Genomic DNA, 27872 nt, shown 5'->3' on the forward strand with positions numbered 1-27872 from the left:
AAAGCCAGCTCGGCAATTCCGCCGGAGGTGGTTAGCCCGCGTCAGAGGAGGGCGTGCCATCGTAGAATCGGCTTTGTCGTCCGGCAGGAGGGGTTAGACGGGAGAGCGGTCGAGGCTCCGCCTTCCCTACTCGGTGGCCTGAAAGGCGAATCGGGCTAGTCGCTGGGCAGCGTCGTTCACCGCCACGGGACCGCCTCCTCGGCCAGACGCAGGCCCTCCCCTACGCCGCCGGGCCTCTAGCGAGCGAGGACGGCGGGATGGGCGCGCGCGCCGCGGGGAGACCGATGCCCCGGTGCCTCCGGTGGTGGGGAGAGCCTGCCGCGTGGGAGGAGGAACGCCGAGCCAGTGGAGTCCGGGAAGTCGAGCAGCGCAGACGCGTTGTGTGGCTCTTCGCGCTTTACGTTTTCTTCCGACCATCTCTTCGTGCTACGTATCATCTCTCTCGGTGAACCAGAAGAGACGTACATACACACACGCGCGCGCACACACACACACACACACATATACGTTTCGGGAGTGAGAAGTAGCCGAGAAAGTAAAATAATTACGGGATAACGACGCGTCTAACCTCCTCTCGAGGTCTACGCTTCCGTCGATCGCTGCCCCGCGCGCGCGCGCCCGCCCGCCCGCCCGTCATGTCGTCGAGCAAACGACTCGCGTCTCGTTGAGAGAACGCTTTTCCGAGAGATAAAATAGAACGCGGACGTGAACGAGGACCTAGTGGTGGTGCTGGTGGAGGAGGTGGCGGCAGCGGAGGTGGTGGTGTTGGCCGGAGGAGGAAGAAAAGAAGAAGAGAAACGCAAAGACGTTAGAAAGAAAGGAGCGAGCGAGGTGTCGCGCGAGAAGGGATGCCTGCGAAGGGGGAGAGGGGTAAGGCGACGGACTTTAGCATCGCGGCCATCATGGCGCCCAGGGGTCCGTCCTTCGGGCATTACCACCTGCAGGGCATCGGCAACGCCGCCACCGGCCTCGAGTGTCCTACCGCTAAAGGATTCGTCGCTGGATCGACCCTCGATCATCGTGAGTTTTCCTCGATATTCCCTAATCCGTCGTCGTCGTCGTCGTCGTTCGACGGCCTGCCTGCCTCGTCGTCCGACGGCTACCGCGTCCGCGATAGGACTCCTTTCGCGTTACGGCCGAGCTCCTCACCTCCGTTCTCCGCGATATCTTTCTCCGATATCCTCTCCGTTTCTTCCATAAAATAATCCATAATTGGAGCTTTACTTTCGTTCTCCCTTTTAATTCGATAGTAACTGTCAGTAATGGGGCGCAGAGTGTGTGTGTGTGTGTGTGTGTGTGTGTGTGTGTGTATAGTCTAGTCGCGGATTCGCTCGCGACGCGTACGAACGGTATCGTCGTGATCTAACCGTTCGTTCTTCCGACGGTAATTCGCTTTTATCTCGCGGGACTACGAGTTCTCTTTAAGAGCTACTAGATGAATATGTAAACGTTTACGGAGTCTCGAATCGCGTAAGTTGTTTCGTGCCTTTCGTGCCTTCGCATTACGTGTTTATTCGGATCTTGCGATAGGAAATAATTAAGTCGAACGTTCTCGGAAGCAAATTGAACGATATTATAATGGCGTCGTTGGGTAAAAGACCGATCGAAAACTGGTTTTTCTTGGTGCCAGCCGACGATCTGCCGTCCCATATCTCTCTATTACGTGTCCCTACCTTTGTCTATTACTACACCACCACCACATGTACGAGTATTGGAAAGAGGGACAGTTTATACTTTTTACCCTTTTCCCTGCTCCCGTTATTCTTCGGCGATGCCCGCGATAGGGGAGACGACATTGAAAAGTACATGGAACGACCCAAACACCCTCCGTGCTTGTACACGATCGCTGCCATACGGATATCGATATAACGATTTGCCTATGTTCTCTTTCTCTCTCTCTCTCTCTCTCTCTCTCTCTCTCTCTCTCTCCGTTTCCGCGGAAAAACGTCGCGTAAAACGTCCTCGCGTCTATAATTGATGTATAGGTAGGCAGGAGTCGTCGTGCACGCTTCACGATAGAGAGAAGAGTTCGATCGTGAAAAAGTCGTCGACGATAAAATCGACTGGATGGACGTTGCTTGGTAATACATCTACGTCGAGGGGAAAATAGGGGCAGTCGGGGCCGGAAAAGAAAAAGGAAAAAGATATAGACGGACGTATAATTTTCTGCGAGTCGGCGATATTTTTCCGTTGGCGCGCGGTGTACCGCTGGCAAGCGAGCTAGCGAGCGAGCGAGCGAGCGACCGAGCGAGCAGCAGTAGATCTCGCTCGTGTTTTTGTCCTCGGGAACTTGTCCGCTGCTTTCAGCCAGTAATCACATTAACGCAGTTAACGACGCCATTACGAGCTCTCTCGTAGCAATCTAGAGATTCTTAATCGTTCCGCGGAACGAGTTCTCTCTCCTCGTCTCAGGCTCTTCCCTTCCCCCCCCCCCCCCACCCTCTCCGTCTTCTCGAGAAGACCGAAGAGATAGGCAAGGAGTGGGCGAGAGGAGTGGAAAACATTAAATACCAACTGCAATTAAATTCATAGGGTTCTCTCTCTCTCTCTCTCTCTCTCGCGCAATTACCGCGCTACGTCGCTTCTAATCATTGTCTCGCGAATACATTATTCCATCGAGCTACCGGTTAATAGCCAAGAATCGCATTAATGATCGCAACTGTTGTTCGAGACTGATGAGGTGGGCGAGCCTAGGAGGTTGCATTTCGAGCCTAGAACGAAATTAACCCCCTCTCTCTCGCCCCCACCTCCCCTGTTGCCCCGAGACGACGATCGATGCTCGTCGAAAGAACGATATATCGGCGTCGTTCGTATTTCGTAGAAAATAAGACGAGGATAAAAAGATTATAGAAGGTATTTAGGATTATTATTGCCGCGACGATCCCGTGGTTAGGACCGTTCCGGAATACCTGTTGTATTCTTCGGCACGAGTTCGTTAAAGGTGCGCTTTAGCGTAGAAAAGCGCGCGAGGTAGGAGAGCTCGTAAATGCGACAGTTTGCCGTTCCTTTTTCGATCCTTTTTTGAGCAACGTTCCTCGAACGTTGCTCGGGTGGTGGTGGTGGTGACAGGATTCTGGGTGGTCGGTTGTGGTGTCGGTGGTGGCAAAAGGAAGCTGACGTCAGTAGCTCGGTCATATTTCTTCTGGCTTTAAGATCGTGGGACCACCTTCTTGGCACACACGATGGACCGTACCGGAAAGATGGAACGAACCGGAGCAACAAAGTGTGCGCGCGCGTCGCGTCCGTGTTTGCGTGGGGAGAGAGAGAGAGAGAGAGAGAGAGAGAAAGGCAGTTTTAATTCCTACGCGCCCGGAAAGCTTCCGGTTTGAAACGTTGCAGTCTTCTTACAAAGTCCAGACACGCGATTGGACTTTGTCAAAGAAGAAGAAGAAGAAGAAGAAGAAGAGAAGCCGCGGGTCTGGCCTAGAGCAGGATAAAGCTTTTTCCCGCGGGCGAGCGAGAGAGAGAGAGAGAGAGGGAGGGAGGGGCGACGTATAGGTGTATTACTCTTCGTTGACCTCGATTCGCGAGTTTTAGTTGGTTAAACGGGCATGGATAATTGATCGGCACGTCGAAGGTAACCGGTTATCTTTAAGTATAGGCTGGGATCGAGGAAGAAGCAAGAGCGGGATCGTGGAGGAACGGAAGGAGGCCTGGCGCGGCCCGAGATAATCGCCGAGAGAAAGAATAGAGATTTCGTGTCCGCAACGAATTATCACGTTCTCGGCTCCATGAGTTTTGCGTGCTTGACGGACCTTTCGATGCCCGGCACCTACGTGTTAAGCGCGATGGAGGAAGCGATAAACGAATAGACCATATCAAATCGTCCTATCAATATTCGTCCCTGGCAAAGAGAAGCCAAAGAGAAAAGTCTGTCCGCATCGTTTCGTTCGGTTCGATCGATCGATCGATCGATCGACCGACCGACCGATCGACCGTTTATCCATCGAACGCGTTTTCCATTTTCGACGAGACACGAGAAAGAGTCGTGGATCGCTAGTACGCCTATCAACCACCTATATATCTACCTGTAATGGAAGGAAAATGGCGCCGAAGGGATGCGCCGGTAACGTGCACGCGTTCCGCGCATCGCGTGAGCCTTTCGCGCGTTGCGTGCGTTCTCGCATCTGCACGCACGTACGCGCACCAACACACGCGAGAGACTAATAACAACGCGCGCGTCCTTACATCCGCGTTCGAAGAAGACAACAAGCGTTCTCTCTCTCTCTCCCCCCCCCCTATCCCACCCCACCTTCCTCCTTTTCTCCTTATTTCAGTCTCGAATTTGTCCATTTCCTTATTGAGCCATCGAAAATTATTCCTCCTTTCTGAAAGTACGCGGGTACTTTAGGTAGGTACCCGAGTAGAGATACGTATAGATACGTGCGTGCGTCGAAAGAACAGCCGGTGTTCGGACGAGAGCAAGTGCGAGACCAGCAAGTACACGAGTAAGAACGAGAGCGGACGTACGTTTGCCTCGCGGACGATCCAGCGTTAAAATTAACACCTCAAACGTCGTTGCGTGAGTTCCCTCTCTCTCTCTCTCTCTCTCTCTCTCTCTTTTCTCCCCTTTTTCTTCTTTGTCCCATCCTCCTCGCACACCGCGTGTCACGCACTCGCGATCTCGCAAAGCAAGAGTCGCTTTGGCTTGAGCGGCAGCGCCGGTAGGAGCAGCCAGCAGCAGCAGGCTACTGCTCTTGTAATGAGTCGCTCGAAGAAAGCGAAGAAAAAGAAATAAATAAAGGGACGTTGAAAATTGTTGTTGGCATGTAGGGGTACTTGCGTTCTCCTTTGTGTCGGACTCGTCGAAATTCCTTTAGAAAACAAAACCAAGGAACACGATTCCGCGGAAGAGAACGAAGAAGATATTGACCCTTTGTCGATGAGACCGAACGGTATAATAATCTAGAGAAATAGAGTTGCTTTTGGCAAAGGGGTAAGGTCTTTTGGTCGGACCGCGGGTATCGTACGACGATCGAGGATAGATAAGATCGTATCTTGAACGAAAGCGCACTCGATACAACACCGCGTACGCCTGCACGTACGCGGAGAGGAGGGAGAAACAGTCAGAGAGAGGTAGAGCGAGTTTCCAAAGAGACGAGAGATAACCATAAGTTAGAGCTCGAAAACGTTACGAAACGGTAGTCGTCTCGAAACGATCGAACTCGAAGATAAAAGGCGTTCTTTGGTGTGTGCCAGTCTCGATCGCTCGAAATTTGACTACAGGAACCGGTTTCCTTTGGCTCATCGTCGTCGGCCGAGCACGCGCGCTTTCAAATATTTCTCGAAACGACGGCCGTGTACCGTGTCGAGGATAAGCGCGAAAAGAAGGATATGGAAGGAAGGACAGAGAGAGAGAGAGAGAGAGAGAGAGAGAGAGAGAGAGAGAGAGAGTGTCCGGGAACGGTAACCGACGTCGAATTATTGATAATAATATCTTTCTCGTTAGAATCGCGGCTCTCGTAGTTGAACGCGCCGCCACCATTAGACCTCGCCGTCGGACTCTTCTTCTCACGCGATAAAAGCGAGTCTCCTCCTTTAACGGTTTCGAATTTTCCACGAGTCCAATGCCACGAGTCAAAATTTCCACGTCATAGAGAAATCTTTTACAAAGACAGAGGTGGTGGTTGTTGATCGTGAAAAATGAGAAAGAGAATCGAGGGTACTCGGTTCGCGCGTACGAGCGCGAGCACGTTTGACCGGCAGTCAGACGGCCAGGCGGCGGATGTAATCCGGATGTAAGGACTGGTTTCCCTCGGAGCCGAGATTAGATATTATAATACGATTATATATACGCGCGGCCCTCGATTCTCGCGCGTAACTACCAAAGTGTCGTGGCTTTAATCGAGTTTGGCGCACCCAAAGAGAATCTCCCGTCCACCTACCTTCGGCCCGCACCTCGCTTTATTCGCGAATTCCTAGCGATCGTAAATCGACTAATAATTCATTATTTTTTATTTTTCTTCCCTTATACAAAAAAGGAAAAAAAAAACAAAAAAAAAAGAAAAAAGAAAAAAAAGAAGAGAAAAAACGGGGAGAAGAAGAAAAAAGGAATAAAAGCATTGCGAGTCGGTCGATGACGGGCCAGCTCGTCGCGCTCGAGATACGCGCTCGCGCGTAATTAACGAGCTAATTATTCGACCGGAAATTATAAAGCCACGTTTCTACTCGTTAGTTCTCATACGTTTAGCGAATGATACGAGAAACGATACTAAATCTTCCCGCGTTACGAAGGGTCTATATACGAAGAAAAGTTTATATTTCCGATAGGATCTAACGCATGCGTCAACTCAGGCGGGCCTCATCGAGTAGAGAAGTCGTGTGTGTCCTATCTTCTTCTTCTCATCGATAAAGATGAGCAGCCGTTTTTCGGTTGCGCGCGCTTCGGTGGAAAGAAGAAGAACGCGTGCGTGGAATCCGCGTCGACGACGGTCAAAGTCCCGAATAATCCGGTACTCGTTTGATCGTCGACGACGTACGTCGTTACCTATATATCGCGCGTCCTCGTTTCTACGGTGGCTTATCGCGCCTGAAATAAATATTCTTAAGCGACGAAGAGGCGGCGTAAGATCGTCCTCGGTGTGCCGTTAAATAATTTCTCAATGTCGGTAGATCGGTAGAAAGCCGCCAGAGTGTTTTACCTACAGGCTTCTATCGGTCGCGGATCCAATTTGAGATATCGCGTGGAAGGGAAGACACAGAGCTTCCGCGCGAAATAGTACGAATTAACAGATCGGTATCGAGAGACCGAAGCAATTAACGTTTGTGTACACAGTGGGTTCGCGACGGCGTCTCTTTCGCGAGCGCGCGTGCCTTTCTTCAAATCTGACGGTTTAATTAGGCGCCGACTATGCGGCAGATGCGCGCTCGTGTTTCTCGATTAATTATCCCCGACTTTACATATCTTTCGCCTTCATCTTTCTCCCTCCCCCCCCTCTCTCTCTCTCCCTCTCTGTGCCCGAATATGGCTATACATACGTATACACAGGGAGAGTAATTTTCTCTTGCGTTTGGTTAATTTTCAGGCGCGAGAACATCGCCGGTTAACATCGTAGCGACTGCCACCGTGGTGACCGACGACGAGGCCCTGTTGGTCGAGGAGGAGGTCGAGACGTGCGAGGGCGAGAGCGAAGGAACGGAAAAGTCGACCAACGAGGAGGACGAGGAGGTCGACGTGGACGTCGACGTCGAGGAGTGTAGCAGCGTCGAGGACGGACCCGTTCACGGGCTTCCGGACGATCTCAGTACCGGCTCTTCCTCCTCCTCGTCGAGGAAATACGACGGGGCTAATGGCGTGCCCGGGTGCAACGAGCATCACGAGAGAAAGCACAGACTGAGGACGAGCTGCAACTCCGACGAGCTCCGGGACGTCGAGTGTCAGCTCGAGACCAAGGATTTGTGGGATAAGTTCAACGAACTCGGGACGGAGATGATCATCACCAAGACCGGACGGTACGAGAGAGCCGCGATCACTTTACCTTCTTTAAATTTTCGTCTGAGGACAGCAAGTTTCGTTTTCTCCGTAATCAACGCGGGTGAGACCGCGCGTTAATTTCAAACGTTCGAAGAAGAGGAGGAAGCGTGCCTCTTTAATTTCCGAGCGAATTACGCGAGATTACGCGCTGGACAAAAAAATAATACAACGGCGCGCGTCCGTTGTGCGGCGCGACGCGTTGCCCGTACCTGAACTAATGGATTTCATTGACTGACGTTTTACGAGATATTTAAAGGGAGTTTTAGATGTAATTTATTGCATCCATTTATGCCGTTCGCTCGCGCACGAGCTCTAGCGGATGGATACACCACGCGCGCGCGCGCGCGGCGCACATTTTTATAGGTATGTTAATAAAGTTGAGGCCGCAGCTGGCGGCCCCGGCAGGATGCGTGACCACGTCGGAATTATGAGATATTTGTGCACGGAACGAGAGAGACGCGGATCTTCGTCCACTCGAGCGTAACTCGCGGTATCGTCTCCTTTCCTGCTCTAGAGGTTCTGTCTCGAAATCGACGATCGCGGACGCTTTAGCGTACGGTGGTGGTAGACGCGAGAAAGAAATAAAAAAAAGAAAAAAACAAACGAAAAAAAAAGAAAAAAAAGAAGAGTGGAGGAGAAACGTTTCCAACTTTTTAGCGAGCCTCGTCGTATCTTAATCCTTAATCGCTAAAATAAAATCTAATTTATAAGCGCGTTCGGTTGCTCGCTTTAACTAGAATATTTTTCTAGTGCGATATAATCACTTTCGGTTAATTAAAACGAAGCGAGAACGCGTAGCTCCTCTCTTGCTCGTGGATTTTCACGGCGATACGTGAGTGTGTCTGGTAACGACGTTAAATACGAAGGAACGAGATAACGGTCGAGATGACGTATAAACGTCCGAGAAAGAAAGGAAGAGCCGCGAACGCTTCTTCTCGTTGTCACGCTAGCTTAGCATCGCTCGGACATTATCTTCTTGGGCAAAAAGAATAACCGAGCGAAAGGCCATCGGCTTTCACGCTTTTTACGAATGCCTTTTGCATACGCTCTCGAATTATCTTGCGAGGATCTTATCCCCGATAGATAGGAGAGACGAGACGCGCGTCCATCGATGCGTTATTAACTGTACGATCGTCGGCGCTATTTATATTTACGAGGGATCGTTTCTAACGACTTTGGCGATCGTAAACGCGCGCATTCATAATTGAGTTTTCCTACGTGGGAAAGGCTTTACGAGTGGGATAAGGAAAACGAGAGAATGGATTAAAAAAGTTGTCGACTTGACTTAATCGAGTAAGACCCGCCAGATGAAATTGAGAACTATCTTTCCTCGAGACGGGTTTATAAATCTGTCGTACATCACCTTTCCGGAACTTGTGTGCGATTAATGCGCTCGATTAACGTTCAGATTTTTTGCAAAAACGACCTGACGACGAGCTAAGCGAACGGATCGATACTCGATAGCTTCTACTTTCTTTTTATTTTTCTTCTTTTTTTTATCTTCCTTTTCTTGTTCTTTTTTTCTTTTCCTTTTTTTTCGAAAAACGCGCAAGCTATACCTATCGCCGAGTGGTATTTAAAAATGTCAAGATAGCGAGCAAGGGTAAGTTGGCTGAGTCGATCGATATATCAAGTATACCGTGGGCGATACACACGAATAGCGTCGTTAGCACGGCGAAACTTGGCACGAAATCCCAGTCGAACGAAAACGTCAGTCTCTCCTAGAGTGACAATACGAATTCGGACCAATCAGGTGGAATTGTCTGGCCCGACGGGGTGCCAGGACCCTCTCTCTCTCTCTCTCCCCTCTCTCCAAGGTTCGAGCTCTCAAACTTTCTTTTTCCCACGTTGACGCCCTCTGTTTCTCTCTCTCTCTCTCTCTCTCTCTCTCTCTCTCGCGCGCGCGCCCTCCGAATACACCAACCGTCGAGATGGCAAACAAAAGCTATTCGAGAGAGAGAGAGAGAGAGAGAGACTTTTCTTTGCATAAAATTTGTTTCGATCGAGCACGACGGACGATTATATTTCGACAAGTAGTTATATTGTAATGACGAAAGATCCTTTCCCAAGGATTTACATGGTCGACTCCCGAGAGAAACGAGTCGTCGTAGTTGCGAGCGAAGGAAAAAGCGAATGCGGGTCCTCCTCCTACGTTAAATCGTAGCCTCCGTCGCTCTCGGAGGTAGTATAGTAGGAGGTGTGGACGAGCAGGTCAGGAGGAGAGAGACAGGAGGAGGATAGGAGCGGATATGGAGGGTACTCGTCACGCGAACCCTTCATCAAGGTGCCAGCCAGCCTATATCATAGGCGTTCAACACACGCGTGACGAGTCTCGGCGTACACACACACACATACAGAGAGAGAGAGAGAGAGAGAACGATGTACCGTGCGTTTCTCTCCGTCCGTATTTCCGCGTGTGTAGGAGACGAGGGAAGGCAGAAAAAGAAGGTCGCCGGAAAAGAAAGAGAAATAACGGAAGGTGGATGAGATGCGAAAGGACAGATAAAGGAAGTGTGCGAGAGAAAAAGAGAGAGGTGGGAGCCAAAGCAGAGAGGGCACGATATGGGCCAAAGTATAATTATAATAGCGACACCACCTGGCCAGGGCCAGAGAAGTCGTTAGCACGGCAAACAGCGAAGAGCAAGTCGGATGGCCACTCGGATCGGTATAATATCCAGTGCTTCCGTAATCCATTTGTACGAACCCTACTCCGTATTTCTTCTTCTTCTTTCTTCTCTTCTTTATCTTCTTCTTATTTCGCTCGCCGAGCCCGTTCCAGGCTATATCCTTCTCGACAGTGAATAAGCGACTCTGGCAGCACGCGCGTACGTCCGCGAGAGCGAGCGAGCGAGAGAGAGAGACAGAGAGTTAGAGAGGGAGAGAGGACTGAGAGATGTATGACGGGAGAGAGGGAGAGAGAGAGAGAGAGAGAGAGAGAGAGAGAGAGAGAGCGAACTCCGGCAAGGTTTAGGGTGCTTTCCGAACGACTTCGAGGGTCGAGCCGTTCTCGCGATTATGCTCTCGTTAGCCACGGCCTATGGTATCGAGCCTCCTCTTTGCGTCCGCTTAATTTGCCGGGGCTAAACGATGATGAACCGCGAGGATACGTTGCGCTGAGTTCCAAAGAGAAAGACCAATTTTGACGGTTTCGAACGAGTCTGGAAACGGTAAATAGCATATAGGATCGGCTGATAAAGCGATCCGCTAATCGTTTGGGTCGTTACTTCGACGATGATCGTCTCTCGTAGGATCGTTCGAACGAACAAAAAAGAAGAAAAAAAGAAAAAAAAAAAAAAAAGAAAAAAGACAGGAGAAACTTAGCGAACGACGACATTCCTTGGAAATCCGCAAAGCGATCGAGAGCGGCAATCTTTCGAACGTACGCGAACTTGTTCGTCACGCGAGTCGATGCCGTGTTTCTTGGGAAAGGTTTCGCGCTCACGAATCGCAAGAGGATAATCCTTGCGGTCGTTCTCTTTAAAGCGGTTGCGGCCTTTGCGGTTTCTTCAACGTTTTCTCAAACGATTTCTTTTCATCGTGATCGAGGCACGTCCCTCCTCTTTGTGTTTCTCGCCTTTAACGAGGAGGAGCGCCAAAGTATGGCGCTCGAGTAAAACTCCCAACGAGATCAATGAAGAAACCAAAAGATCGATCTCTATTCGGACTTTATGAAATTTTAGAAAGGAATTTACAAAGGAATCGTGCCGACAGTCTTCCAAATAATGAGCGTGGCGAATCCGCAAATTTGGCTCGAAAGGAAAATCTCGTAGAAAGATTGGTGCCAAGCGAGTACGGAGAGGAAGACGTGAATGATCGCGTAAATTAAAAGGGCCAAAAGATAGGCGGCACAGGTTGTCGTTGCTTTTCTCTTCGACCTATCCTCTGAGCAAACTTCGATGCAATCCGATGAATTTTTTAAATAATCCTCTTGATATTGTTCCAACGGCCTAGCTTTTCTTTCGGAGTAATTCGAACGTCTTTCGACGTCTTCGATTAATATTTGCGAGAGCGCAACGTTGATGAGCATGACGTTTTCGATCATCGTAATTGTTTCCTCGTCGACTCGAACGGTCGATTCGAACGTTTTAACGTCTACTTCCTTCTCGTCCTCGTCTTTTCTCCTCCCGTTCTTCCTGTCGTCGTCGTTGGCGTCGTCGATGTTATTGCCGTTGTTGTCGTTGCCGTCGTCGTCGTCGTCGTCGTCGTCGCCTTTGGCAACGAACGGCGAACGCGCCCGGCAGCATCGCTTCTCGGTCGTCCTCTCCGCGCGCTTATGTCGTCGATGATTGCACAATCCCGGACAAACTATCGGTCGACCATGACACGTACGCTTTGGCGTACCAATCATTTCACCAAATCCTCCGCTCTTCTTTTTCCTCCTCTTTTCCGTAGGTAGGTAGTATTCTCTGGCTTTGGCCTCCAACCTGCGAGATCGTCAAAAGAGACGATTGGTTATGACGTGGTACGCACGTGGACCGACCATCGCGCTAATTCCCCCTAATCTAGTATTTATCGCGATACGCGTGTTTGCGTATTTTGCTGATGCGTTATGTCCGATTCGTACGCTCGTTAACGTATCTTTAATCGATCGATCAATCAGGATTAGCCGGTTCTCCTTTGGCAATGGCGTTACGCGAGAATATCAATCATAGTCCAGCTCCGTACGTAAATTAGTCCTGGCTAGGTCGTGCGACAGGAGAAAACGCTTAACGAAAGAAGAAAGAGAAAGAAAACTCGCGATTGTGTACTTGATGGAGGAATCTCTTGGATTTCTTGGTCCTCGATGTGTCAGGCCGAGAGGAATTCAAGGACGCGTTAAGGAGCGCATCCGACGGTGGCGCGTGCGCGCAGATGTTGGAGGCGTTGAAAAGTTGACTGCATATGACGAGGTTCAAGGGTGGATTACTACTACTACTACTCCTACCTCGTAACGCTACTACGGGCTTGAAAGCTACTACTTTCGATCGAAGTGTCTTCTGCTCGTGCCAAAACGAGATTTCCGCGATGGTCGATGCCGCCGATGCATTACGGCCATAGTTCTTTGACAGAAAGAAAGGGCGAGGTTAACGATCGTTTCTTTGTTTCGTTAAACTCGATCGTTCTTTCTTCGACGCGAGCGATTTAACAAGCAGACGTATTTTTTCTCGATTCGCAGCCGGATGTTTCCCACCTGTCGCGTCTCCTTTCGAGGATTGAAGACGGAAGGTCGTTATGCGGTACTGATGGACATAGCACCGGTCGACAATAAGAGATATCGATACGCCTATCACAGAAGCTGTTGGCTCGTGGCCGGGAAGGCCGATCCACCGGCGCCACCTCGTCTCTACGTTCATCCGGATTCACCGTTCACCGGGGATCAACTCGCGAAGCAAGTGGTCTCCTTCGAGAAGGTTAAGCTGACCAACAACGACATGGACAAGCACGGCCAGGTAAGACGGATATTACTTTTTCTTTTTTCTCTAACCCCCCACCCCCACCCTCTGTCGTACTCCTTTTTTGGACGATTTCAAAGTCGACACTGAAAAAATCGCCATATACGCGACCGCGGAATTTTAATTCTATCCGCGTTCCAGTTCGCTAGGGGTATCCGCGACGATTTGATCGTAAAACTCTATGGCCGTCGTTACGTATCAGATTTCATATAGGTAACCAACGTGTTTGGTATCACCTCCGTATTCGAATACGTACGAGGGGGTCATTCGATCTCGAGAAGAAGGAGGAGGAGGAAGGCAATCGGTTCGCGGACTGCGTAGAAGAGAGAGGATTCACGAGGGACGTTATCCTTTACTCTCGAACGACAGCGCTGAAACGCGATTCGATCGTTTGCCGAATCGATTCACCGTCCCTCCCCCCACCGCCCCTTCGAATAACGTCGCATAATTTTCAGGCGAACGACGTAGCGCGTCTTCATCGACGACGACGACGACGACGACGACGACGACGACGACGACGACGACGACGACGACGACGACGACGCTCAAAGATTACGGTGCCGTCTTTCACGATCTCCATCGAACCTGGCGCTTTCGCTTTTCTTCGTCGTCTCGTCGTCGTCGGTCTCTTCGTTGTGTTAAGTCCGCGTGCGCGCGCGCGCACGTCACCAAAATGGCCTCGTAAAAGAATGAAAAAGAGGGAAAGAGCGTAGGACGCGGTTTATCATCGATTCAAGTTCGATCCTCCTTGTGTCGTTGTTGTTAATCGTGGGCGTTCAACTCCGTTCGGTTCTCGCGAAACGATTTTTCTTTTAGTAACCTCGTTCAATAGAATTTCACCGAAAAGACGAGTTCTCGTTTCTGTCCCGCTTACTCGTTCGAATTAGCCGAACGATCGCGCAAAATATCGGTAGCTCCTACGATCGTGGTAAGGCTACGCGATATCCGGTTTAAAATTAGAAAGGCGAGGAGTGGAAGCGGAGGATGCTCTTGGATGCGCCTCTATTCTTTGCTTCTTCTCTTGAAATATCACTGACTGAGGAAGGCCAACCGTAAAAAGTGTAACTCTATGGGAGAAGGAAGAATAACGCACGGAGAATGGATACTACTACTACTTTGGTGGGGTAGGAAAGAGGAGAGGTTCCGTGCGCGGCTCCACGTTCTCGCGGAACAGTCATAATGTTGGTATCATTATAGGCGACCGCGGTGGTGTGGTGCGGTGTCGTAGGTGGTATATAGTGGGTACTACGCCGGCATGCCTATAAGCTAATAAATTGAATGGATGTTTGCCCGGAGCTTTTGTCATGATGATCACGGGTAGCCCACGCCCGGCCCCGTTGAGCACCTTTTGAATCTCCCTCGAGGCCGTTCCCTCCCGTTTTGCTCTTTCCACTCTTTCGGATCGTCGAGGATGCCCAAACTTTTCTCTCTCTCTCTCCCTCTCCCTTCATTTCTAGAATTCTAATTTCGACGATAACGATAACCGGAATAGGAGGCTTCTTTTTCTACGGGACAGATAGATTTTCTGATAATCGTCGAGTCACGAGATTGTCCGTCTCTATTGTGAGCACGGAAGAGAGATAGAGGGAGAGGGAGAGAGGGAGAGGGAGAGAGAGAGAGAAGAAAAAGAGAAAAAAAAGGTAAAGCGGTCGAGCTCGAGGAGAGCCACGCAACGCAACACCCAACCGCCAGTCAAGTCAGAGTCGAGGACTCGAGTGGTAGAGAGAGAGAACATTCCTTCGCTACGGCCGCTATTTCATCGTTTCGTATGACGCGATATTATAAGACCCCCGCCTGCGTGCCGGCTACTACACGGTGGTCCAAAAGCAAGCGTCCACCTGCGCGCGAGAGAACCGGCTCGACTCTCGCTCGCCTATCCTCCTCTCTCTTTCGTCCGTCATTGAGATTTCTATCGCCGTCCACCTAACTCCGCAAACTATTTCTATATTTTTATCGTCCTTCTAAAAGCAGTACAATAATTGAGAATCCTTGCGAGACGTCCGATAACGTACGTTTATTCAACTACTTGGCTCATTGCTACGACCTGAAAAAATAGCGCGATATAATAGAGGAAAGGCTTCGTGTCCCTTTCTTTTTTCCTCCCTTTTCTTTCCTTTTCTTTTTTCTTTTTTTTTTTTTCCCCCTATATTAATGTACCCTAATCGCGAGGATTAAAGAGCGATAAACACGTGACTTACGTAGCCACCTCTTGAGTTATTCGATCGAATTAACATGGAGTGTGCCTTTCGAAAGATAGGAATTTGCGCGTAGAGAGGAGATTTATAAATGTTCATAAATCATTTTTAATCTTTTATCGTTCGCACAACACGTTTTTCTATGTACCCACGTCCAATCTACCTTACGTTTTGTCACGCTCCAAAGTCGAAACTTTTTCGTAAAGGAGACACGCGAATTCGCAGCTAGAAAAAGTATCGATTCTCACGAATCGAATACGTTTATAAGGTCGAGCTTAAGATCGCGAGGATTAAATTTCGCTCGTCTGCCTCTCCTTGCGAGAATACGCGAGACCGTGGTGGCTGGATAAATCGAGGAAAGACTCCTTTACGTGCAAGATCCCCTTAGGACTTGCGTGGTCGCGCGTGCGATTTCAGCTCGGTTATCCGGGACGACAGAACGAACAGAGTAGAGCAAATTGGACTCCTGACAAGTTACGGTAGGGTGTCCTGCCGTGCCACCACTCGACTCGCGCGCCGAGAAAACGAATAGGGACGCGCCGCGGGATTCCGAAGGACTATAATCGAGAACATAAAACGATTCCTTTTCGTGATATCGCGATCGTGATCGTTCCTCGCGCTCGACCCATCACCGATCGTGGACCTCTTCTGTTTCCGCAAAGAACGCCAATGCTTCTTTCTTTCTTTCTTTTTTCTCTTTTACCTCGAGTTAGTTTCCACCGCGTAGATGGTCGCAGCATCGTTTTAACGTCGACGTATTCTCTCTCTCTCTCTCTCTCTCTCTATCTCTCTATCTCTATTTCTATCTTGCTTTATTTTAGTCCTTTTTTACCTGGCATACCAGCATTAGGAACTACATTCTAGATCCTTATCGGCGTTTACGTACGAGTCTCGTCTCTTATTATGCGAGAACTTTTTGAAAGATAATCTTGTCCGTTAGTGTAACTCGTGAAAATGCAAACTTCTAGCCACTATGTCGGACCCTCATCTTCCTACTTTGAGAATTACTTTGTAGCGGCCACTACGATCCCCAGTTTGCGGAAGGTCGAGTTTACGCCTTTTATAATCAATGAAGTTGCAGCGAGAGAGAGAGAGAGAGAGAGAGAGAGAGAGAGGGAAAAGAACACGCTCGATTACGCCTGCATGCCGTTTAATTAATACACCTATAATTCGTAGTCTTTGCGTAATTACGCTCTCACATTTTGCCCTGATACGAGCGCGCGGTAGATCCGGATAATCCGTGGAAGCACTCACCGCGTTGCTCGCACGCACGAACGAGTCCGACGGAGGTGTAAAGAAACTTTCAAGAGCATCCACATTATATGTATGCTATTTCGATCTCCATCTACTTATACGGTCGAACAATTCGTTAGGAAAGATTGGGGAAAATTTAGTCTACCCGATAAAACGTGTCTAGCTAGAGAAAGAGAGAGAGAGAGAGAGAGAGGAAAGTCAGTAGCCGGACTTATACATTATCGCTAATATGAAATATAGAGGCGGCTGCGGTGGCGCAACTGTTGAAACTTAACGGCTGCAGGTGGCCCGAAGAGTCTTTGGGCATTGGGTCCCTTCACGCCAGCCCTGACTTTCGAGTCTCGTTCGCACGACGACTGGCATTCGTGGCGCCGTAAAGAAGACAGAGAAAGGAAGAAATAAGGGGAAAGAGAGAGAGAGAGAGAGAGAGAGAGAGAGAGAGAGAGAGAGAGAGAGATGACTCACGCACACATCTCAGCCTTTTGCCCTCTCCTTCCTCTTATTCATACCGCTCGGAAGAAAGTGCGGTTATTTGAACGTTTTATTCGATTTTTTATTATCGATCGTTTTAGGAGCAAATACTATTTTCATTGCGCTGACATCAAAAAGTTTGCAATTTTTGCTCTAGTTTCTTTCTTAGAGGGAAAAAAAGACGACGCTATTAAAAGTTAGTTTTTCTTTGTCGCAACATTGTATCGGAGAAAGAACGGTACCATTACGAAGTCGTGCGTTTCTTTCGAAGAATAAAAAATACAAAGTAAGAAAAGTTTATCGTCTTCATTGTAGGTCTGAATGATGGTCGGTTTGATTTAGAATCGATATCATACGAACGTAATATTTAATTTCCCATCGGTCCGGCTATAAATATCTTTGGATGTTTTTATATCGTAGTGATAGACGTGCATGAGCTTAATTAGTAAATCGATTAATAACGCGCGCGTACGCGTATCTATATGTTAATGTGGGTATAGATATACTCGAGGTCGATAGTTTGTAAAAAGGCGTACCTATTCGATTGCGAAGGACTCCGTTCGTTCGCGTTCGTTCTCACCCCTGCCTCTATCGCCGCGCGTACACGTGCGGACTTTAATAACGGTATTTTGCCGTGGCAAATGTCACGACGTTAAAGTTTCAGCGTAAAAACTCGTCTTCCGCATCCGAGTTTTTCGCACCTACGTGCGCGTCTACGCGCGCGCTTACGGATACTGGGTAAAAGACCTATGCGTTTTCTATCGATTTTCTGTCCGAGACAATGCCGCGAAAAAAGAGACGAGTAGACCGCCGAGTATCTCTAGATTTACTACATACATTTGACTTTACCTTATTTTTCTTTTATTGCAGATCGTATTGAACTCAATGCACAAGTATCAACCCAGAATACATTTGGTGAGATGCAAGCAAACGGACGACAACAATCTCCAGATCAATGATCTTCGAAAAGAAGAACACAAAACGTTTATTTTCCCTGAGGCGATCTTCACCGCGGTCACAGCCTACCAAAATCAGCTGGTGAGAACGTTAATCGTCGCAATTCGTTCCACGTTTTTCTACTTTGATAATCTTTCCCCGCTAAATTTATTCTCTTTCCTTTCTTGCAGATCACGAAGCTGAAGATCGACAGTAATCCGTTCGCGAAGGGTTTCAGAGACTCCTCGAGGTTGACGGATTTCGATCGGTACGTAAAAAACATTTCAACATCAAAATATGATTTTTCCGAGGAATCAACCAAAGCGAGCGATTAGCATACCGTTAATGAATAAATTGTTATCGTGCAAAATTATTGAAAACGGTGTGGTAAGCGAAAAGCTGTCAGGAAAGTGAGCAGCAACGTTACCTCTGAGATCGGGAAATCACGTATCGCGTAAACAGGGTATAATTTATCGCGCAATTGCTTTCTCTCTCTGTATATATCTATATATATATCTATATATAGATATATATATATATATATATATATATATATATATATTTATATTTATATGTATGTATGCATATATTGCTCTTTTTGTCGAACGCACAATAATCTTTCCCGTATCGCATTTAATCGACTTTTATTATTACCACGGTTGCGACATAGTCGCTAAATCGAGTTGTAATTAACTTCGGACATTGCGTAAGTATTTTTTTCTATCTTGAATATTTTTTATAAGAAATAAAGTAGACTTTTAAGATTCGTCTTATTTAATTTGACGCGTAACTCACGGTGTGTAAAATATGATTGACCGTGAAAGGAAAGAAAAAGTATCATGTAGAAAAAGTTGTCGCGTAAAAGGTTTGTAATACATCGGAAATGATCGATCGCATCCTAGCTTAAATTACAAAATTTCTACAACGTTAAACGATGCACGATACTTTATTAGATAGATATATCGCGAGTAAGCGTGCACGCGTTCTCTCGACCGATTTCTTATTATCCACGATCATCTATCTGCATGAAAGATGACGCACCTGCTCTTAGTAGCCACGTTCCGTCTCCTCTCGCGATCGTTTCGTATAAACAGGAACGTAGGCTCTTGAAAAAAAGGTTTTACCGTTTATAAATTATCTGCGTATATCGCTTTAAGTGGAAATTTAATCGGACAAATTTTCCAACACTTTCTCGCGTTCTCTTCGGAGAGCGGCTATCTTTCCGATCCGATCGATCGATCCCGACGATTCCTTAGGATCGTTAGCTTGACGTTGGCCGAGCTAGGCGATAATCGAGAGCTCTCCCGATCATCTAGAACGCGTTATCCTTATCGTCGTCCTCGATTTTCTCTCGGCGATGATGCGAACTTTGAAAAGGGTTCGCGCGATAATGAGCACGGACACGCGGAGTCCGGTCGAGTCGACGCAAATTGCAAACACGCCCACTAAATTGTTAACGACAGCGCCAGCAGCTCGCTCGAGCGCAATTCAAGGTTTTATGCAAATCGCACAAAGAACGCTACTAACGGCGTGTCCACGAATCGATAACGCTCGCCCGATAAACTTCTCTCCTCCCCTTTTTTACGATCGAAACTCGAATAACGCGACCTCGCGCTTCGAACGTCCCTTCCCCTTTTTTATTTTTTTCATTCTTTTCCTATTTCCTTTTTCTTTCTTTCTTTCTTCTTCTTTTTTCCTTTTCTTTTTTTTTTTCTTTTTTTTTTTATCGAGTCTCCTCGACGACAACGACAAGGAAGAGAGTCGCTACTTGCAACACCTGCGCTCCACGATCGAAGATGGGCGGATCTTAATTAAATTGTTTGTTCGCTCCTAACGATGAAATACTAACTGCGGAGATTTAGATAGGGATTAAGTTACCGTCGCTCCCTTATTACTTCTTCCTCTTCTTATTCGTCGTCGTCGTCGCCGCCGTCGCCGTCGCCGTCGTCGTCGGCAAGACGAGGAGGTAGTTGGGCTTCACCAGAAAAATCCTTTAAATCGTTCGACAGACGATCGAGATCCGGTCTTTGCGCTTCGGCCACGAGGAGCCTTCTATCTTAGATATTAATCTAATTATACGATCGATGCGCGCCGTTTCAACGCCTTCGAAGGTTCGAACCGAAAAGTGCACGACCTCTTCCCGGATTGTTGTCGGTTCACCATGACCCTCCCCAAATCAGCACCTGCCTAAACTGGGGCCACTCAAATCTTGCTCCGTCACTCGGATCTTTTACCCGCTGACCCGTTCAATCGACCATCTTTAAAGTGCGAAGACACTCAAAGTCTCTTCTCCGGTCAGAAAAACTATGCCTTCGATATTTATAGGTTGTGGGAATACTATACCAAGCTACTACCTACGTAGGTGGGATCGAATAAGTGCGGAATACGAAGAGGAAGCACTGGATTCGGAACAAAACAGATGTCCGGGCTCCTCTCGATTCCTCCTCCTCCATGGGATCTTCGGTAATGTCGGCTTTCGGAGTTAATGAGAGGCTCGGGACTCTGCTGCGAGAAGCAATACGTTTCGAAATTATGATTCTCGATTTATCCTTTATGGTTTTATTAAAAAATTTACTCGATTCGTCGAACATCCGCCCTTCGATCTCCCCTTCGATTACACTTGGGAAGCCGTGATACGTCCGACTTAATGGGATACTTAAAAAAAAATTGTATCGGCATCGAAGGAGATATCAGCCCTTCTCCGAGTGGACTTTTATGAGATGGAGGATAGTTACAATTAATTAGGAACGTAATATTGAAAATCTTTTACGACCCGATAAAAAGTTCCTTCATCGCTGCTCGCAATTTTGATATTTCCGACGTGCGCGAATAGGTAACTTATGTCGTCGACGAGAGTATAAGCTTTCTCGTCGAAAGCGTTTGTAACATTGCGATCGAGAGAGAAAAGAAGAAATTCCTGGCGGTGTCTCGAACGCGTTTTCTCGAGGCTACTTTTGCTACCTCTCTGCCAGCGCAGCATCCCTCCGCGGTCCTCCCTGGTCCAACGCGGGCTTCGGCGGCGTCCAGAGTTAATGAGAGAGCGGCCGTACGGGGCAATACGGCGCATGCTCCCGCCCACTTCACGCCGGCGCTGATAGATAGACTCTCTCCCTCTTCCTCTCGCGTACGCGTATGCGCTCGGAGGAGTAGAAAGAACGTGCAAGCGAGCAAGCGACCGACCAACCAACCAACCAACCAACCAACCGACCGACCGACCGACCGACCGACCGACCGACCGACCGAACGAACGAACGAACGAACGAGCGACCGAACGAGCGAACGAGAGAGAGAGAGAGAGAGGGATGGATCGCGTCCATTTCGCCCTGCATTGCCGCCACCGGGCAGCTTTCGTCGTTCCTCGAGATGCCAGGAGGAAAAGAGAGGAACGAAGATAGAGACAGGGGGGAGAGGAGGAGGAAAGAGAGCGATTCCGTTCTCCCTCGTTCCGCAGGGCAAGGAGGGCAGGGCATTCATCTATATTAGCTTCGAGAGCGGACGGCCTGTCATTACCGCTGCCGCTCCTGGCCCTCTCCCTCTTTTCCTCTCGCTTTCCGCCTCGCCATCCGTCTTTTCGTTCTCTCCCTCTCTGGCGTGCGCGCGCGGCCGTACACGGACGCACATTCTCTCTCTCTCTCTCTCTCTCTCTCTCTCTCTCTCTCTTTCTCTCTCTCTCTTCCTTTCCATCTCGTCGATCTCTCTCGCGCTCGATGCACGGTGGACCCTTTTTCTCGCTACGCACACGACCAACTTATTCTTCTTCTTCTCCTCTACCGGCGTAGAAGCAGATCTTCGACCGCGGCACCGGCAGCAGCACAGACATCGATACACCAAAGTCTTCTTGGCCCATTAGCGGGCCCCATTACCAAAGTGCCAGCGAGCGAGATGAATAGAGAGCAAAAGAGGCAGCCTTGCCGTAGGAATAAGAGAGATGGAACAGAGGGGACTGCTACGAAGCTAATAACCGCCGTTTAAAACGCAAAAACAAAGGCCCTCGCCGTGCATCATCGAGAGAGAGAGAGAGAGAGAGAGAGAGAGAGAGAGAGAGCCTTTGAAAGAGAGAAGAAAGGTGAGCAGGTAGTGGTAGCAACGGTGCAATGGTGTGCGCTAGAGTGTCCAGGGATGAGGAAGAGGAGAAGAGCTTGGAAGCACATACCCCGCGTGAGGGGGGAAGTGGGGAGGCGAGGCGTCAGGGTCATTACCGGATCATTACCTACCATACCTACCGTGCGACGACGATGATGACTCGAGCCGTGAGCAACAGGCTCGCGAGGAACACCTACACAAACGTGTTCGGTCACCCTACTATCGGTCGGCTATATACTATAAACACACATGTATACGTACATAGAAGAGCGTGCATCGCGAGTCCGATCGCGCGGACGTGCGTGTGGGATCGTACGCACATGCACGTGCACACGCGCGCGCGCGCGCGCGCTCGGCGGCAGCCGGGGTAAATTACAGGCTCGACCGTATTTTGCGTTGTTTTGTTGTTTTTCAACGCGCCGAAAGGAAATGAGCGAGCAAACGCGTCACGCCACCCCGAACCTGCTAATTTCTATTCATATTTTATGGCTATTAATTTCTTCGCTGTTACACTCGTCCTTCTCCCTTTCTCTCTCTCTCTCTCTCTCTCTCTAGCTATCTATCCATATTGGTATACGCACATGTACATATATATGTATGTATATATATATATATATATATATATATATATATATATATATACATATCTGTATGTATATATATATCCATTGACCCTCTCGAAAACGAACCTCACTTTCTTCCTTCAAGTCCTTTTAACGTCGTTTCTCTTTGCGCGTTCCTTGATATCGTCCTTGAACGATACAAACATGCTACCTCAAGATTTCTCCGAATAATAAGGTACGATCGAAACAAGTTGTCCTTTCGATTCGTCAATGACACATGTCCACAATATTTTTGCTACGATCCGATGGTTGTCCCGTTCGCGTTGGTAGGAGATATCTACATGCGTGCGTTGTGTGCGCGAACGTAGAAAGCGAAGGGGAGTCGAACCGCACCGTTCGATGGACTACCTTCGGCCATCAGTGGGGTGTAACCTATTATTATCTACCACTTACCTAATGCCCTGTGTCAGCCTCAGGGTAGACGGAGAATAACAGGCTCTCCCCGCTCGATGGAATTCATTCGGCATTAATATCGCGACCCGTGCAAAGCCGACTCTTTCACACTCCGCCTTCTCCACCGCTCCTACATAACGCTTCGAGTTTCAAAAAACGTTCGAAAAAGTCGATTAATTCTTTAAAACGTATTACCTAATGCTTTTAGCAGTAGATGAAAATCAGAACCACTCGAGAGTATGAATTGCTCTCGAAAAAGAAGAAAGGGAAAGAGACGAGAATATACACTCGTCTCTCTCTCTCTCTCTCTCTCTCTCTCTTTGGCTCGCTCGCTCTCGAAGGGTGTAGCCGTGCGAACGTCATGGACATTTTAATGGGTAACGGCGGTGGCCTCTAATTAGAACGTTTCGAGCGTAACCGCGCCATTACGGGGAAACGCAGACTCGTCAGATCGATGAGGAATATTTATTGCGGTGTAACAATTACAGGAGCGCCCATAGAGGGAATAGTAATAGGCAGCGGAGGAGCCGGGGGCAGCTCTTTCGTCCTGGCGAAACCACCGTAATTAGGGCTTTTATTGTCCGTACATGAGGAAGCTTTATGAAAACATTAAAGATATAATTCAAGGCCGGAAGGCAGGACGCCGCAATCGCCCGTAGTCCTTTCGGCCGTCTCTTCGTACTTTCGTAGCAACAACGTCATTTCCGCTTGGCGAATATACAGGTGCCCCCGTCTAACGATCATTAATCGCGAGTCTTGGATTTCCTTCCTATGTCGTATCGATCGTGTATCGTTTGTTTTCAACGACGGGAAAAAGAAGTTATCCGTCAGCTGCCTTTTATCCTCCCGCGTTCAAAGTGTCGACACGATGATGTTATTGGTTTACCAAACGTATCGTCCTGCCGGATCTCCGAGACGATGCTTATCGGACTTGCTCGTCGCGAGTAAAAAGAAAAAAAAGTGGAAAAGGAATCCTTTGCACCTGGTACTCTAACCGAGGTGAAAGTATAGCTCTTAACTACGTTACAAAACGATCGACATTAAAGATACCGATTGGAAATATGAAATGAATTCGCTTATACGTCTTCGTCGACGAACACGAATTAAGATGTGGCTATCGATAACGGTGTACGGCAGTGTGAACATTATATATATATATATATATATATATATATATATATATATAAATACATACATACATATATATATATATATATATGTGTGCATATGTATATAAGCAGCATTAAAACCGAGTCGTCGACTATTTTTCGTGTGCAATTTTAATGAACGATTTCGGCTCGCGAAAAGCGCGTCTCTCGGTAAGCGAAAGAGGAAGGAGGGAGGAAGGAAGAAGATCAAAGTCGGTGTGTGGTCCGGTCGCTCGAAGCGGGTACGATTAACCGCGGCCTCCCTAATCCCTTTCCCTTTTCCCTCGGTGACTGGGCAAAGGGCCGAAAGCTGCTGCGAGGGCCCAGAAATCGCGTGCTTACGTGGCACACCACGTAGGTGCGTGTACCTATGTAGGTCGCGCGCACACGACGCGCCTTTCCTCTCCTCTCCCTCTCATCCCCCGGTTCTACCATGGGTCTCGTGTTACGTGCTAAGAAGCAGTATACGAGCAACGCGTGGTAACCGAGACGCAGGAACTACACACCGGACCCCATTGTTCCTTGCTTCCTCTTACGAGTTTGCGTCTTACGAGGTCGCTCGATCTTTCGAGCCTTAACGATTTCAGAACTGCTTCATCGGTCCCGTTCGCCGCGATTTTTTCTACGGAAGAAAGGTGCGAAAGGTCACGGCCGTTCGGGCAAAACTCTAAACTTCTTTATTGCCTCCGTCTGCTCTCTCTCTCTCTCTCTCTCTCTCTCTCTCTCGTTACCCTCTTTATTTTGACGTCTCGATCGTTCGCGCCTTTTTCGAGCGTTTCAAAGAGTAACCGGAGCCCGTGTCGTTTAACGTTCCCCCATACACAGAGAACGGCCGATTACCGTTTCGCCGAGATATCGAATCGGTTCCAGAAGCGATCCTTTTCTCCTTGCTCTTTCTCAATCTGGCAAAGTCAAAATCGATCGTTATCGATATTTTATCTCCCACCAAGAAAGGGATCCAGTAGCAAAGAGATTTTTATTTCTCCGTACCCTTCCTTCCGAGGCGCAGCATTGGCGTGTTTATCGTTATCGTTTTATACGCTTTGAATTACTTTTCGACCTGGCGCGTACGAGTGAGAGAGAGAGAGAGAGAGAGAGAGGAGGGACGCGTACGATTTGAAACCTTGAAATATCAAGCGCCGTTCGTGAAAGACAATCTCCAGACCGGCGAGCAGCATCGCTACGGTGCGTTTCGGAGAACTGGATGATCGATCGGCGGTATCATCGTCGGCCGGTCGGGCTAAAATTATCGTCCAAGCTTCTAGTATCAAGTTTTCATTCGAGCACTCGACTACCGAAAGGCACGAAGAAGAAGCAAAGGCAAGCACTTTTCTTCTTGCTTCGAGAAGGATCGGTTTGCCCGTCTAAAGAAAAATCGAGCCGAGGAAGTCGTCGTCGTCGTCGCCGTCGAGAGAAAAAAAAAAGAAAACGTTAGGAGATAGGACGGCTAGGAGATAATTAAGAATCCACCTATCGTTGTAGTAGACGGTCATCGTCGATGCGCGCTAATCCCGCGTAAATAATCGGCAAAGTAGGAAATGACGCGGACCTTTGGATTTCGCAATAACCATGGCCGAGCATACATTAATTATCATCGAGCAGCGGGGTCGCGACACTTAAAAGCGCACTGAGCTCTCGACGGCGCTCGCGATCGGCCAATAATCCGCTCGTTAGCATTTCCCCTCGTTCCTCCTCTCGCGACGTAACGAAGCCCGAAGGATCGGCTCGAACGCACAATCGCTCGTAATTAACCCTAATTATGCCTTCGAGGCCGACCGTACGAATTCATCCATCACGTTATTGCGATACGCCGCGTTACCGCGAGAATTCCTACGGACGTCGATTAGAAAAGCTCCCGCTAATTATCCTACGTCCATCTTCCGCTCGAGTTTTCTCCCCTTCGTCTCTAAAGACAATTTTCTAATAAGAACCAACGAGGATGTCCGATTAGCTCTAATGACATGTTTGCAGAGATCCTATGGAGCTGATGGAGCAACAGCTGGTGAGATGCGGAGTACCACCGGTGAGATTGTACGAGCATCTCGCGATATCTTCGCCGGCAGCAGCGGCAGCGGCGGCGGCCGCGGCGGCCGCCGCCGCTGCCGCTGCCCTCGGTGCCCAACAGCAGCAACAGCATCAGCATCAGCAGCATCAGCACCAGCATCAACACCAGCAGCAGGCGCAGGAGAACGGAGGACACGCGACGGCCGCGGCTTTGGCACCGTGGCTGACGGCGGCAGCGGGTGCTTCTACGGCCCTACTTTACGGCGCTGCCGTCGGACAGACGCACCCTGCGAGCAGAGCTGCCACCGGCTCACCCTCTCCCTATCATCCCGCGGCGGCCTCGACTTTTCCCTACCCGACTGCCCTAGGCTGGTCGTGGCAACCGCCACCGGTCGCGATCATCTCCCGACGGACCTCGCCACCCTCTGCTACCCTCAGGTACGCGCCCTATCCTCATCCCAGCGGTACGCCACCGCCTACGACCCTACGCGCACGCCCGTCCACCCCCAATTAGCGAGCCTTACGCCGTCTCTCTGCTTCTTCTCCGACCTTGCTCCTTGAAGAATAACATTTCCTCTATTCCCACGATCCTCCCCTGCGTGTACCTATGTAACATACGATGGCCAAGTTTTTACGTTAGTGAAAATGGAGACGTTGTAAATTCCTAAAAGTAAATGTTAATGCGTTCTTTTCTTTCCGTTAATCATAGTCTAGTCTCGCGCGAAGAAAATTCGGCGATGCGTCAATCGGGAAAAATCAAAAGGGGAAAAAAGAAAAAGGCAAAAAAAATAATAAGGAATAATAAAGATTAAAAAAAAAGAAAAAAAGAAAAAAAAAGAAAAAAGAAAAGAAAATAAGAAAAAAATTAATAAATAAATAATTAAATAAGAAGAAAGAAAGAAAGAAAGAAAGAAAGAAAAAAGAAAAACATCCATTCGACTCGTTGTTGTCTTTCGCACGCGGCCAAAGAGAAAGAACGATCTTTCTTATTTTTTACTTTTTTGTTCTTTTTTCTTTTCTCTTTTTTTTTTTTTCTTCTTCTCTCCACTCCTCGCGGAACTCCCAACGTCTCCCTATTTATGTAGACGTAATTCCACGTAGGTGTGTCTTGTTGTAATCTTATCGATACGGAAGGAAACGAGCGACGAGCAGTTATTAAATTCTAATGCATGAGAGAGTTTTATCCGCCGAAGCCGCTTCGGAGGACGATAATTGTAAAGTAGAAAGTGCAAAGAAGGAAGTAGTCGTTGTTTCGCTTGGAACGATACGAGCTTTCTTCTACGTTAATTCAACGCGTAAAACTTTTGTATATACAAGAGTATCTATATTGATATGTATGATATATTTCTCGTACGCTTCGAGCGAAGAGCGCGCGTCCGTTTTACGTGTATGTGCGTCTTGCTTGCGTGTGTTGCGTGAACGTCAGAGTACGAAAGAGAGAAAGACTCAATAGTTGTATCATATACCGCGATAGTATTAATGCGTCTTCCTCGAAGACGACGTAATTTGTACATAAAGAATTTCCGATGGTAGTGCATAGTTTCAACGCCGTATTATTTCTCGATGTAGCAGAAAAAAAAAAAAGAAAAGAAAAAAAAAAAGAAAAATAAAATGAATTTTCATTAACATTTCGCATTTTTAAGGAGAAATGGACGAGCTTAGCGACGGGCTTCGTCGTCGCTCGAGGGTAGGTAAAGAAAACAATTATTTTCTCTTGTTACGCATTTAGAAAAGGTTTTTAGCCAAACCCACTTTCCACGAAGATTTCTACCTACGTACAATCTACGAAGCAATGGACAACAACGAGCACGGAAGAACGCTAAAGAAACGGAGATGGCCGAGATTACGTTGGTACGGAG

General features: G+C 48.4%; 1 protein-coding gene across 1 annotated transcript; it reads left to right on the forward strand.

Annotated features, from left to right (window-relative positions):
- Nucleotides 1-318: 318 nt before the first annotated feature.
- LOC124424999 (T-box transcription factor TBX20-like) lies at nucleotides 319-27872 on the forward strand. Its single transcript, XM_046964716.1, has 6 exons — nucleotides 319-1020; nucleotides 7026-7452; nucleotides 12630-12903; nucleotides 17697-17864; nucleotides 17954-18030; nucleotides 25981-27872. The coding sequence occupies exons 1-6, from the start codon at nucleotides 849-851 to the stop codon at nucleotides 26525-26527; spliced, it is 1665 nt and encodes a 554-aa protein (XP_046820672.1). The 5' UTR covers nucleotides 319-848; the 3' UTR covers nucleotides 26528-27872.

This window comes from Vespa crabro, chromosome 6 (genome assembly GCF_910589235.1).
Source record: "Vespa crabro chromosome 6, iyVesCrab1.2, whole genome shotgun sequence".
In the NCBI taxonomy this organism is placed as follows: Eukaryota; Metazoa; Arthropoda; class Insecta; order Hymenoptera; family Vespidae; genus Vespa; species Vespa crabro.

Excerpts from the sequence above, each read along its gene's own strand:
- LOC124424999 (XM_046964716.1), top strand. The coding sequence starts at position 849 with ATGCCTGCGAAGGGGGAGAGGGGTAAGGCGACGGACTTTAGCATCGCG. Across the intron at positions 17,865-17,953 it reads CAGCCTACCAAAATCAGCTG|ATCACGAAGCTGAAGATCGA; the intron begins GTGAGAACGTTA and ends CCTTTCTTGCAG. Across the intron at positions 18,031-25,980 it reads AGGTTGACGGATTTCGATCG|AGATCCTATGGAGCTGATGG; the intron begins GTACGTAAAAAA and ends ACATGTTTGCAG.